This window comes from Rhinoraja longicauda, chromosome 1, assembly GCF_053455715.1.
Source record: "Rhinoraja longicauda isolate Sanriku21f chromosome 1, sRhiLon1.1, whole genome shotgun sequence".
NCBI lineage: Eukaryota > Metazoa > Chordata > Chondrichthyes > Rajiformes > Arhynchobatidae > Rhinoraja > Rhinoraja longicauda.
The window spans coordinates 47007105-47022013 of NC_135953.1; the positions used below are offsets into that span (position 1 = coordinate 47007105).

Below are 14909 nucleotides of genomic sequence, written 5' to 3' on the forward strand. Positions count from 1 at the left end.
AACTACCCTCTGACTAAAGTACCTCCTCACCTCCTTTCTAAAGGAGCGCCATTTGATTTTGAAGCTATGACCTCTGGTCTGAGAAGGAGGAGGGGTGGCACCACCTAGCGAGGGCTGCCTCGCTAACAGTCTGTCTGTCCTTTCTTATTTTTGTTATTTTAAGTATGTGTTAAAAGTATGTTTTAGTGTTCCTTGGTTTGTTTTATGTGGGTGGTGGGAGGGTTTGGGGGAAACTTTTTTTCAATCTCTTGCCTCGATGGAGATGCGATTTTTTTCCGTATTGTATCTCTGTCCGCACTGCGGCCTAACATCGTGGAGATGGTGGCCTTTCCTGGAGACCGACGGGGGCTCTAAGCCACGGGAGGCTGCTGGACTTTAACATCGCGGAGCTTGCGATCCCTTTGCCGGGGATCGAAGCTCCAACCGCGGGACCTGTGGACTTTAACATCGTGAAGCCCATGGTCTCTGATAAGAAGAGGCCGACTCGGGAGTTCCATGCCACGGAGAGACACGGGAGATTCGATCACCCCGACGGGGGCATCGATCAACGGCTGCGGGGACTTTGATCGCCCCGACTGCGGGTGGTTTGACTGTCCCAACTGTGCGAGAACAAGAGGAAGTAGTTTGAACTTTATTGCCTTCCATCACAATGAGGAATGTGGAATCCACTCTGATGGATGTTTATGTTAACGTTTATGTGGTTGTGTGTCTTGTTGCTTTTCACTTAGTATGGCTGTATGTAACTCAAATTTCACTCGACCTTAATTGGTACATGTGACAATAATCTGACCTTGAAACCTTGACTCTCCCACCAGTGGAAACATCCTTTCCACATCGCCTCTAACTATGCCTTTCATTATTCTGTAAGTTTCAATGAGGTCCACCCTCAACCTTCTAAACTCCAGTGAGTAGAGGCCCCAGTGCTGTCAAATGGTCATCATGTGTTAACCCATTCATTCCTGGAATCATTCTTGTAAACCACCTCTGCCTCTCCAGAGTCAGCATATCCTTCCTCAGATATGGGGCTCAAATTTGCTCACAGTTCTCCAAAGGTCAACAAGTGAGAGATTTCACCTTGGATTTCTTTTCCACCAGGAACAGTCTAACTGGAAAATAATTTAAATAATCCAAGTATTATCGTGTGCTTGTATAAATTAATTGCTGTGCTTGTATTCAATGGAGAATAGCATGGATCCCCAATTACAAATGTAACAGTGGTGGGCCTGTACTCGCTGGAATTTAGAAGAATGAGGGGGGGACCTCCTTGAAACACACAGAATAGTGAAAGGCTTGGATAGAGTGGATGTGGAGAGGATGTTTTCACTAGTGGGAGAGTCTGGGACTAGAGGTCATAGCCTCAGAATTAAAGGACGTTCTTTTAGGAAGATGAGGAGAAATTTCTTTAGTCAGAGGGTGGCGAATCTGTGGAATTATTTGCCACAGAAGGCTGTGGAGGCCAAGTCAGTGGATATTTTTACGGCAGAGAGAGATAAATTCTTGATTAGTTCAGGTGTCAGAGGTTATGGGGAGAAGGCAGGAGAATGGGGTTAGGAGGGAGAGATAGATCAGCCATGATTGAATGTGGTAGTAGAGTTGATGTGCCGAATGGTCTAATTCTGCTCATATCACTTATGATCATAATCTTATGAATATGAATATCATGTGCGGAGAGGGATAATTTGTGGAATTACTTACTCTGCAAGTTCTGTTTAGGACATATGACAATAAAACACTTGACTCTTGAAAACACCAGACACCTAAAGCATACTGCTTTTGTTACAGTGTTGAGGGATGGCTTCCTGGATATGCAGACAGAATATTATGTGACAAACAGCCACGTTCTGAACTATGTATTAAGTGGTAGGGATTTCTCTTTAACAATGACAGGACATGGCCAGTTAATGCCTTCCCTGATCCCTGATTGTATCATGGAGACGTGGATTGACATAAACATTCATCTATTGTCCTCCTGTGCACAGTTACAATGGTTCAGAATGTCTCACACTGGTTTCAATGGCCTTTAAGTATCAGTAAAAGTTAAATTATGAATAGTTTTTTTATGAAGCCTGGTTCACATTTTAATTAATTCCTGCAACCCACATAATTCCACAACTCCTGAATGTTCTCTAACAGTCTGCTTCTGCTGATTATTGATTAAAAAAGAGGATATTAATTTAGTATTCCATTTTTATTTTGAATGTTGTTGAATTTTACCTTTTAAATCATCCTTGAATTATTTTAGATTAATAACTAATTATAAATTGATTATTGCAAGTGAAAGTAGTCCTATTACAAAATTAAACATTTTTGATTACTCTATCAAGATATTTATCTCTGCCACAATGTAATAAACCTCAAGAGTCATTGCATTGAACTAACACAAAATATCCTATGTTGAATTGCAGTGAACATAACTCTAAAACCAGTTTTGACGACAAATCAATAACCCTATGACTATTGTTGTATCTTTCTGAAAATCTTTATTTTTCATCGCCTTGCAAGTGGCGTCTACATCCTGGTTTCTTGGTCTTCTGTCTCAATTGTATTAAATCATCATTGATGGTATTTATTCACAAAATGCTGGAGTAACTCAGCAGGTCAGGCAGCATCTAGGAGAGAAGGAATGGGCGACAATTTCGGGTCGAGTCTGAAGAAGGGTCTCGACCAGAAACGTCGCCCATTCCTTCTCTCCTATATGCTGCCTGACCTGCTGAGTTACTCCAGCATTTTGTGAATAAATACCTTCGATTTGTACCAGCATCTGCAGTTATTTTCTTATACAAATCATCATTGATTATCAGTACTTCTTCACCTTTTCATAGCTCCATGTCCTCCTTAAATGTCATATACTTCAATATCCAATATATATATTCCTGTAACCATGTCTCTATGACTGTCTTGGTTCATTTGCTTTGTACCAAATTACAGTGATAGTTCATCCCATTTTACCCCAATTCTTTTAATAAAATATACTGATAATAATGCTAAGCTTTTGATATTTTATTGATAAATGCTTGCCACTTTCCCCAGTCTCCTGCCATAACGTCCTGATGCTGCCTAACCTGGCAAGTTACTCCAGCACTTTGTGTTCTACACATTTAATCAAGCTTTCTTCCAGTTACATGGTGTAATTTATGACGCACCAGATGCTGATGAATGAAGGTTCTATTATTCTGTGTAACAGAGATTATAGAATCGCTCTGCACTTTGCATCATGCCAAATTGAACTAAGTAAAATGGAAATAATTTTGTTTTTCCAGCTTCCACTGGAAGCTCTTGCCTGTCGTAAGTGCAATTAATGCATTATCTGCCCATAAAGAGTGTTTCTGATAAACATTGGAAGGTGAGATTATTGACTAGGAATACTTGTTTCCAAGGTTGTTCCATGCGCATTTATGTTAGTGGTTCTGAGCATTATTTTCCACTTCCTTTTCCACGTTCAGTATGCTGTCATTTGCAAACTATATGCATATTGATATAACATTAAACATTTTAAATATTATTTGGTGTCAACCTCCATCAAAATACGCCATGTTTGTAATTGCAGCATGCAAGTCACGACTTGACATTGTGATTGTACTTGATGGTTCCAACAGCATCTACCCTTGGTCCAGTGTTAACAATTTTCTCATCAAATTACTGGAAAAAATTGAAATTGGACGTCAGCAAACTCAGGTTAGTCAAATGCTTTCCTTGTATTTCTAAAGGTCTTGGTCATTTGTTGAGCTTCATAGTTTATCAACCGATGTGTCAAACAAAAGATTCTCAAATAAGGTTTTGGACAGCTTAATCTTTAGCATTCGAGTTTCTTATACATACATGCAAACCACTGACTTCTAATAATTTCACACTTTAATGTTCCAGTTTATCACTTCTTATTTTTAATGACAAGACTTGTGGCTTGGATTCCAATACTACTTGTTTGATGAATTCACTCTACCGAGAGGAGGTAATCTTCTCTGAGCTGCAAACACTGGATTGATCCAGGATGGTCACTATCAATGTTTCAGACAGCTTTTCTTTTTCAGATTTTACTTGCAATTTCTAAAAAAAGCCTTTGATCTTATAATGAAATATATCCAAGGACTCTAGGAAGCGGATTTAAAAAAATGCAGTTATCCTGGCTGAGATCTATGAAACCTCGTTAGACACCTGGAAGCTGGAAGGGTTAAGACCAGAAGACTGGACTAATGTTTTGCCTCAAGTCATACAGCATGGAAACAGGCCCGTTGGCCCACGTGTTCATGACGATCAAGATGCTCCATTTAAGGCAGTCACATTTGGGAATTACGTAGCCGAACTCCGAGGTCCCTCTGCTCTGCAACACTCCCTAGGATCCTACCATGCACTGTGCAGTTCCTGCCCTGGTTTGTCTCCCCAAAATGCAACACCTCACATTTATCACTATTAAACTCCATTCGCCATTCCTCAGCCCACTTGCCCTGCTGATCAAGATCGTATTGTAGTTTTTGATAACTACTTTCACTGTCTATGATACCATTTACTTTAGCGTCATCTACATTCCATGTACATTCTCATCCTAATCGTGGATATAAAACATAAACAGCAATGTGCCCAGCACTGATTCTATTCCGCCATTTAATCATGGCTGATCTCTGCCTCATAATCCCATTTTCCTGCCCATAACCCTTGACACCCGTTCTAATCAATAATTTGTCTATCTCTGACCACAGACTTGGCCTCCACAGCCCTCTGTGCAATGAGTTCCACAGATGAACTACCCTCTGACTAAAGAAGTTCCTCCTCACCTCCTTTCTAAAAGAGCACCCTTTAATTCTGAGGCCATGAATAACCTCAGAATTAAAGGATGTTCTTGTAGGAAGGAGATTTTAGGAAGGAGATGAGGAGAAATTTATTTCTGAAGGTGGAATCTGTGGAATTCTTTGCCACAGAATGCTGTGGAGGCCAAGTCAGTTGATATTTTTAAGGCACAGATCGATAGATTCTTGATTAGTACAGTTGTCAGAGGTTATGGGGAAAAGGCAGGAGAATGGGGTTAGGAGGTAGAGATAGATCAGCCATGATTGGATGGCAGAGTAGACTTGATGGGCCGAATGGCCTAATTCTATTCCTGTCACATGATCTTTTGACCTCTGGTCCTAGACTCTCCCACCAGTGGAAACATCCTTTCCACATCCACTCTATCTATGCCTTTCATTATTCTGCAAGTTTCAATGAAGTCCCCCCTCAATCTTCGAAACCAATGAGAACAGCCCAGTGTTGTCAAGCGCTCATCATATGCTAACCCACTAATTTCTGGAATCATTCTTGTAAACCTCCTCTGGACCGTCTCCAGAGCCAGCACAATAGACAATAGACAATAGGTGCAGGAGGAGGCCATTCGGCCCTTCGAGCCAGCACCACCATTCAATGTGATCATGGCTGATCATTCTCAATCAGTACCCCATTCCTGCCTTCTCCCCATACCCACTGACTCCGCTATCCTTAAAAGCTCTATCTAGCTCTCTCTTGAATGCATTCAGAGAATTGGCCTCCACTGCCCGCTGAGGCAGAGAATTCCACAGATCCACAACTCTCTGACTGAAAAAGTTTTTCCTCATCTCATCCTTCCTCAGATATGGGGCCCAAATTTGCTCACAGTATTCTAAAAGCGGCCTGACCAGTGCCTTATAGAGCCTCAGCATTACATCTCTGTTTTTGTGTTCCAGTCCTCTTAATATAAATACTAGAATTGAATTTGCCTTCCTTACTACCGATTCAACTTGCAAATTAACCTTTTGGGAGTCCCGCACCAGTACTCCCAAGTCCCTTTGCAACTCCGATTTCCGGACTCTCTCTCCATTTAAAAAATAATCTACATCTTTATTCATATTGCCAAAATGCATGACTCCGCACTTTGCTACACTGAATTTCACCTGCCACATCTCTGCCCACTCTCCTAACCTGTCGAAGTCCTTCTGCAGAATCTTTGCTTCCTCTACACTGCCTGCCCCCTCAACCTATCTTAGCATCATCTTCAAACTTGGCCACAAAGCCTTCAATCCTCTTATCCAAATCATTAATGTACAAAGTGAAGAGAAGCGGCCCCAGCACTGACCCTTGTGCAACTCCACTAGTCACTGGCAGCCAACCTAAAAAAGCACCTTTAATTACAACTCTTTGCTTCTGCCATCCAGCCAACCCGCTATCCATGCTAGTATCTTCCCTTTAATACCATGGGCTCTCATCTTCCCTAGCAGCCTGACGTGCGGCACTTTATCGAGGGCCTTCTGAAAATCTAGGTAAACACCATCTACAGCCTCCCCTCTGTCTGTCCTGCTATTAACTTTCTCAAAGAACTCCAGCAGATTCGCCAGGCAAGACCACGCTGACTTCAGCTTACTTTATCGTGATCTTCTAAGTACTGCATAACCTCATCCTTTATAATTGACTCTAAAATCTTTACCTACCTGATCGGTGGTAACTTACCTATTACAGATGTTAGGCTATAAGAAAATAACTGCAGATGCTGGTACAAATCGATTTATTCACAAAATGCTGGAGTAACTCAGCAGGTCAGGCAGCATCTCGGAAGAGAAGGAATGGGTGACGTTTCGGGTCGAGACCCTTCTTCAGACTCACTGGTTTACAGTTCCCATGGTTCTTTTTTGCAGTCCTTCTTACATAGAGGTACAACACTCAGCAAACTTACTAATCATCTTGCATATTCTCATCCAAATCATTGATATGTTGACAAACAACAATGGCCTAGTACCTATCCCTGCGAAAATAGGTGCAGGAGGAGGCCATTTGGCCCTTCGAGCCAGCACTGCCATTCATTGTGATCATGGCTGATCATCCATGATCAGTAACCTGTGCCTGCCTTCTCCCCATATCCCTTGATTCCGCTAGCTAACTTCCGCTAGAGCTCTATCTAACTTTCTTTTAAATTCATCCAGTGAATTGGCCTCTACTGCCTTCTGTGGCAGAGAATTCCAACAAATTCACAACTCTCTGGGTGAAAAAGTTTTTTCTCATCCCAATTTGAAATGGCATCCTCTTTATTCCGAGGCATTCCATTAGTCATAGTCTGCCAGTCTGGAAAATAACCTTCCACCACCACCTCCTGCTTCCTACCATGAAGCCAATTTTCTACCCTGTTAGCTTGCTATATCTGGATCCCATGCGATGTAACCTGCCAGAGCAGCCTACCATGCAGAACCTTATCAAAGGCTTCACTGAAGTCCAGAAAGACAACATCTACGGCTTCGTCCTCATTAACCGTTTTGGTTTATTATCTTCAAAAAACTCATTCAAATTTGTAAGACTTGACCTCCCACATACAAAACCATGCAGACTAACCCTTATCAGCCTCTGTCTATCCAAACATATATATATCTTATCCTTCACAATTCAGAGCAGTTAGACTCATTCTTGGTGGAAACAGTCATTGCTTGGCATCTGTGTGAATGTTACTTGCCATTTACCAGGCCTTGTCTAAATATTGCCATAGTCAACTGCTCGCAGGTTTAAACTACATTTCCCAAGGAGCTGCAAATGAACATTACATTATCATCAGAAAGCATCCCTACTTCCGATCTAATTATTTAAGAAAGGTCATTGATAAAGCAACTGAACAAGGGGTTGGGTCTAAATCATTGCTCTAAAAAAATCTGGCAATTAAATCACAGACTGAGGTGATTGTTTCCAACAACTACCATCATCTTCCTTTGTAAACGTTATATCCAACTATTATGGTATTTTCTTCTTAATGTCCATTTGAATGTAGTTTTACCAGGACTCCTATGATGCCACAGTTAATCAAATGTTGCCTTGGTGTCATGGCCAGGCACTCTCATCTCGCATCTGTAATTCAGCTCCATGTTAGATTTTTAGAACTAAGCAGTCTTGCTGACATCCAAACCGGGCATAATGGAGTGAGTTGTTGCTAAGTGCCAATTAGTTGCAAAGTGAATGATATTTTCTATCGCTTTCCTGATGATTAAGAATCAGTGGATTAGAAAGTACTTAAGCAGATTATTCTGCTTTTTGTGGACACCACATACCTATTTGGGCACCATGTGATTTTAGCAGCAGTGATGGCAAGATATGCCTAATGAAATAAAATAATTATAATATCAATACACACATCCTGCATTAGCTCAAAAATAGGTGACAAAATTAGCTTGCTGCTTTCTGGAACATCTCAAAGGTTTACAAGGAATGAAATGTTTTGATTTGGAAGTTGAACCTTCATTGGTATTTAGGAAGTGATTCAGCCAATGTTCACGTGTTAAGATCACAAAAGTGGAAATAAATTAAAGACCACGCAACTATCTTTAAAAGTGTTGGTTGAAGATTATATATTAACTAGAAAACAAGAATGAGCTCACCAGTTCCCCATTGAATAGAAGGCCGGAGTATTTCACCACAATTTGAGGAGAAAGAATAAACCTCATTCGTAATAATTCATCTGTAAGATAGCACTTCCAGAATGTTTCTTACTTTTCTCTTTGCTAGATTGGAGTGTAGAATGTGATTAACTGCTCTAGTGTCTAGAGTTTAACTTGAATCTGTAACCTTCAAACTCATAGGTTTAGCTGCTATGACTGAAATATAGTTGACACCATTAAATACTACTGTAACCAATTCAAGTATGACAATCCATCAATTTACTAGAAATGAATACACAGTGTGTGCCATGGCCAAGCTTGGAAAGAGTTCTGGCAGGCATGCATCAATTAAATGGCATTTGCTTCTCATAATGGATGCATTCATTTTCATATGCCAGCATTAAATCTCCAGCTGTAGTTTTATATTTAGTTCTATGCTGTGTTATTTCTTGTGATTGTAATAGAGTGAGATATGCAATTATGTCCACTTCCAATGCTCTGTAGTTCCATAAAGTGTTCAGCATCTTGATTAACCATTTTAATTGATTTTCCTGCCACATAACCCAACAGAAATGTTACAAGTGATAGGAGTAGAATTAGGCCATTCAACCCATCAAGTTTACTCCCACATTCAATCATTGCTGATCTATCTCTCCCTCCTAACCTCCTGCTTTCTCCCCAAAACCCCGACACCTGTACTAATCAAGAACCTATCTATCTCTGCCTTAAAAATATTCACTGATGGCCTCTACAGCCTTCTGTGGCAAAAAAAATCCACAGATTCACCACCCTCTGACTAAAGAAATTTCTCCTCATCTTCTTCCTAAAAGAATGTCCTTGAATTCTGAGGCTATGACCTCTAATCCTTGACTCTCTCACTAGTGGAAACATCCTCTCCACATCCACTCTATCTATGCCTTTCATTATTCTGCAATTTTTAATGAGATTCCCCCTGAACGTTCTAAACCCCCGTGAGTACAGGCCCAGTGCTGTCAAGCGCTCATCATATGCTAACCCACTCATTCCTAGTATCATTCTTGCAAACCTCCTCTGGGCCGTCTCCAGAGCCAGCACATCCTTCCACAGATTTGGTGCCCAAAATTGCTCATAATATTCCAAATGCGGCCTTATAGAGCCTTAGCATTACATTCCTGTATTTGTATACAAGCCCTCTTGAAATAAATGCTAGCATTGAGTTTGCTTTCTTTACTACCGATTCGATTTACAGATTAACCTCTTGGGAAACTTGCACCAGCACTCCCAAGTCCCTTTGCACCTCCGATATCTGGATTCTCTCCCCATTTAGAAAATAGTTTACACCTTTATTCCTACTACCAAAATGCATAACTCAACACTTTGCTACACTATATTCCATCTGCCACTTCCCTGCCCACTCTCCCAACCTGTCCAAGTCCTTCTGCAGAGTCCCTGCTTTCTCTACACTACCTGCCCTTCCACCTATTTTCAGATCATTTGCAAACTTGGCCACAAAGCTTTCAATCCCCTCAACCAAATCATTAATATACAACGTGAAGAGCAATGGCCCCAGCACCGACCCCTGCAGAACTCCGCTAGACACTGGCAGCCATATCTGAAAAAGCTCCCTTTATTGCCACTCTTTGTCTTCTGTCACCCAGCCAACCAGCTGTTCATGCTAGTATCTGCCCTTTGGTAACATGGCTCTCATCTTCCTTAGCATCCTCATGTGTGGCACCTTATCAAAGGCTTTCTAAAAATCTAAGTAAACAACATCTACTGACTCTCCTTTGTCTGTCCTGCTATTTATTTCTTCAAAGAATTCCAGCAAATTTGTCAAGCAAGACATCCCCTTCACAAAGCCATGCTGACTTCAGCCTATTTTATCATGAACTTCTAAGCACTCCTTAACCTCATCCTTCATAATGGACTCTAAAATCTTACCAACCACCAAAGTCAGACTATCCAGCCTGTAGTTCCCACTATTCTGCTTTGCTCCCTTCTTGTGCAGCGGGGTAATATTGGCAATTTTCCAATCATCTGGGACCTCTCCTGTCTCTAGTGATTCTTGAAATATCACTGTCAATGCCTCCATAAAAAATCAGATGTCAAATGTGTGCAGCAACAGCACTGTGAAAGTGAATATAGAAATGGTGTAGTGTATTTGGATAATACAATAATGTTTTCTTTGAAGAAAACTGGTCAAATTCTAAAAATGATTTCAAGCCAGTTTCTTTCACATCACCCACACCCATATTGTTTCAATTCAACATATGTTGCTTGCCTAGTGTAATCTAATATCGGTGACTTATTTACTTTTTCCAACTAAAAACATTCAGCAGGAGATCTTCGCTAACTAATATACGTCAGGCAAATTTACAAGACAATGTAATGTTAAAGTCTTGGATCTAATTCAAAATCTGTATTATTTAATTATTTTGTCCAGACAGACACAATAACATTCTGCCCAATCTAGGTAACGCCCCAGTATTCCTTCTGGAAAAACAGTCCCCAAGTACACATTTTCTCTAGTTAATGAGTAACTTAGACAGCATTTCTAAGTGCTTCCTTGTCTAAAACGTTGTTATTTCGAAAGTTCTTTTCAGTCTAGCAACAAAAGAAAACATATTGCCTATTACTGACATAGTTTATTAATCTATAGAGTGCCAAATATTCAAGGTGTATAACTGCTGTAAATTATTGAGATTAATCCCAGAAGTATTATTCAACCCGCCATCAATGTCGGAAGCCACTTGATTCCAAGCTTCTGTTTTTGTATCCTTGCCACGAATGAATTAAGGGAAACATAGAAAACATAGAAAATGGGTGCAGGAGGAGGCCATTTGGCCCTTCAATCCAGCACCGCCATTCATTATGATCATGGCTGATAACAGCCACACACCCTGGCAAAGGTCCAAACATTTCTCAACTAAAGCAACTTGGACAAACTAAATTGTCAAGGTTTTATATCCCACCAACACAAGTTGCAACTACTTTTATTGCAATTTCTCTTATATTTAATCTCAAAGTTATATCTCATAAATGATTTTTTCACGTTTTTTCTCTGTTTGAGAATGTATTTTTATGCTTTCTTATATTTGCTTCAGTGGGTGTACATTCACAAATATAACCTTTTGCATCACTCCCCTTTGCAATAAATGCCTGACACAGTGCTTCAAAGTTCCTTGGGTGAGACTGATAACAGAAAAAGTGTGCATTTGTAAGAAGTGCTTGTTCTTATTTCTTCTGTGACATTTAATAGGACTCATTCTTGTGATGCTTACATTGCCAGCAAGTTTGACATTAATGCCTATCCCAAATCTCTAGAATATGAGTGTTTTACTTGGCCACTTTAGTCAGGAGTCATTCTTCATGATGAGGTTGGCCAGCATGGCTGTATTCCTTAGTTCAGTTCAGTTCAGAGATACAGCGTGGAAACAGGCCCTTTGGCCCATTTAGTCTACACCTTTTCCAAGGGGTTTACGAGAACCAGTTACAAAAGTACAATACTGCTATCGCTGGATATCGTTGTCTGTGCCAAACATGATGCCAAGTTGAACTAATCTCTACCTGCACATGATCTATTTCCCTCCACTGGCATATCCATCCTATCTAAAAGCTTCTTAAATGCCCCTATCTACCTGCAGTACCACCTCCACCCCTGGCACCATGTTCCAGGCACTCACCATCCTCTATGTGAAAATAAAACTTGCCCCACACATCTCCTTTAAGCTTTTCCCTTCTACCTTAAAGCTATGCACTCTAGTCTTTGACATTTCCAGCCTGTCTTGACTGTCTACCCTATCTATGGCTCTCACAATTTATATACTTCTATCAGGTCTCCACTCAAACATGCTCACATCTTTCTTAACTTCTCTAACCAAATTACGTTGGTAATGCAACTGCCAAGGACATTTGCAATCTTCTTTAGGAAATAGAGTGCAGCACGGTGGCGCAGTGGTAGAGCTGCTGCCTTATAGCGCTTGCAGTGCCGGAAACCCAGGTTCGATCCCGACAACGGGTGCTGTCTGTACGGAGTTTGTTCGTTCTCCCCATGACCGCATGGGTTTTCTCCGAGATCTTCGGTTTCCTCTCACACTCCAAAGAATTACACGTTTGTAGGTTAGTTGGTTTGAGATAAGTGTAAATTGTCCCAAGTGTAGTGTTAATGTGCGGGGATCGCTGGTCGGTGCGGACTTGGTGGGCCGCAGGGCCTGTATCTGCGCAGTATCTCTAAAACTAAAACAAAAAAAAGATAACAGCCATGGGTTTTACTCTGTTTATTGCTCTATATTTTGTTTCCACAAATCACAGAGAATTCTGTCGATTGCTACTGGTGGCATTATTACAATATTTGCTTGGTGAAAGTGCTGAAAGAAGCATCTGGAGCAGGACTCTGTAACTTACAAGTTACAATCCCTGTTTCATATAAATGCAGCTTTTGTACATCTGGTCTTGATCAGCTGCCTTTTGTTGCACAGGAAACTGAACAAGACAGCTTGTTCCAAGAGGAATCTGCTTTAACAACCTCCCATTTACAGTGCTGTGCCAAACTTCCATCTCCTTCCACTCTAATTTTATTTATCAAGGCATCTTCTTGAAATATAATCACTCTCTGCTTATCTTCATGTTGTAAACATTTGGCAGGAATGTAGTATTTAAAATAAAGAGATTGCAGCATGTGCCTTGCAAGAGTAAAAGCTAAACACCATATGCAGTGATGTGCATGTGCGTTAACAGCCCAGTAACATTCATGCTTTGAAGAAGCTTTTCACCCATCATAAATTACCTCTTCTATTTGAAAACACGTTGTTGAATTTTGTGACTTGTGACGCAATTCCACACTGCTACCAACAAGGATTATGCCAATTTTCTGTCATATTGGATTAAACGTTTAAAAAAAATGACAGCACCATATGAATCATTTATGCCATCCTGGCATACGTTTTGAGTTTCTCAAATGCATCCTCTTCGATTATAAACCAAATGTGAAGCACATATTCAGCACCTCAAACTGCTTCCACAAGAAAAAAACATTTACTCCCACTATTGCTTCAGCATCCATTTGGTCCCGATACGGTATTTATGAAATTTTATTTTGTTACCTTTTATGTTATGTATTTGTTTCTCATAGGCCCTTATTGTCCTGCTTATTTCTATTGGTTTCCGTTTGCTCTGCACAATCTGGCTTCTGCTCAATTCTTTGATACATTTTCAACCTTATTTTCTTTATGTCTCCATTCACAACATCAACTTGCTCAATTTCTTTATTCATGTTGGGAACTCAAAATTTCTATGTCTTCATTTCTCACAAGTAAAACCGCAACAGGTTTGCACCATAATTATCTCCATTCTTTATTTTAGCCGTCAATTTTTATTTCCAGCTCTTTTAGGCCAAATCCGCTTTTCACTTATAGAAATGATTTGCAGTTTCGGTAATTTAACTTCCACTTCTTACTCTAAATTCCACTATATGACATTTGCTGTTTTTCAGAAGTTCTCATGTTGAATCTTGCTGTAGAATTTTCAATTAGCCTAGATATGGCATTGGTTCTGTCCTTGAGTGGAAAATGGAAAATGTTCCTTGTAAAATTTCAGGAAATCTTCCCTATTCTGGTTCATTACACTATCCTTATTCAGATAAACATTCCATTATCACTGTTTCCTTTTTTGGTTAACCACCGCATGCATTTCCCTGTGTCTACACTTAACTCCTGTGTTGCTTTTTTTGTAGATATTTGTGCAAGATGATTTGTTCAATGGTTCAATGATTCTTTATTGTCACATGAACACATATTGAAATTGCTTTCTTACATACAGTCTAGTAGAGTACTGCCAAACGTAAGCACAATCCCGGATTATCAAAGCGTACAGAAATAGTCAACTGAACCTGCATTCATGAGGCACCAGGTTTTGGCGCCATTTTCAAAATCCAGTCCGTGCTCTGGGTCTCATGAGAGGCTTCCAGTCCAGGCAAGCCGCAAGTTGCTGCAAGGTCTCCAGCCATCGCCTTCCTTGGATGTCTGATTCAACCAGTGAACAGACGTCCCTCTCCTCGCCCATCCACCTTTGTGCCCCCGGGGCACCACCCGTAGCCAACCTTGAGGGTGCGGTAGGCCAGGCCGTGGTCCATCTCCTACCGGTCTTGCTCCCCGCCCATCACCGACTCCATCCTCCCCGGTCTCTGGTCTTCGGGGACGAGCCGGGCCTGCTCGGCAACTTCACTCCTACTGACTGCTGCCCGCTGGGTCTTTGTGCATCTGGTGGCAGGGGATGATCAGGGGCCTGCGGCTTCCCCCCTACCAGCCATAACCTGCTGGGAGCTTTGTGTACAAGAATACTGAAATCTTCAAACGTATCAACACTCAAATCATACCAATTCCACCAGTTCATTTCAATCACTTTCTCTGAATATATTTTCCATTAATAATATTGCCAAAATCCATCCTGTGGCTGCTGTTTCAGCATAAGCATTGAGATGGATAGTATTGGCAGTGCAGAAACTGCGGAGTTAAGGGGTAACTTCTACTTTGCACGGCACAAAGGATCTCTGGAATGCTCACTCATGGATGAGCCAGA

General features: G+C 40.9%; 1 protein-coding gene across 1 annotated transcript in view; it reads left to right on the forward strand.

Annotated features, from left to right (window-relative positions):
• The window catches only part of itga1 (integrin, alpha 1), a 147073-nt gene that overhangs the window by 44961 nt on the left and 87203 nt on the right, over positions 1-14909 (forward strand). Inside the window, exon 6 of the mRNA XM_078410053.1 lies at positions 3548-3675. Coding sequence (XP_078266179.1) covers positions 3548-3675 — 128 coding nt within the window. The remainder of the gene's footprint in view (positions 1-3547; positions 3676-14909) is intronic.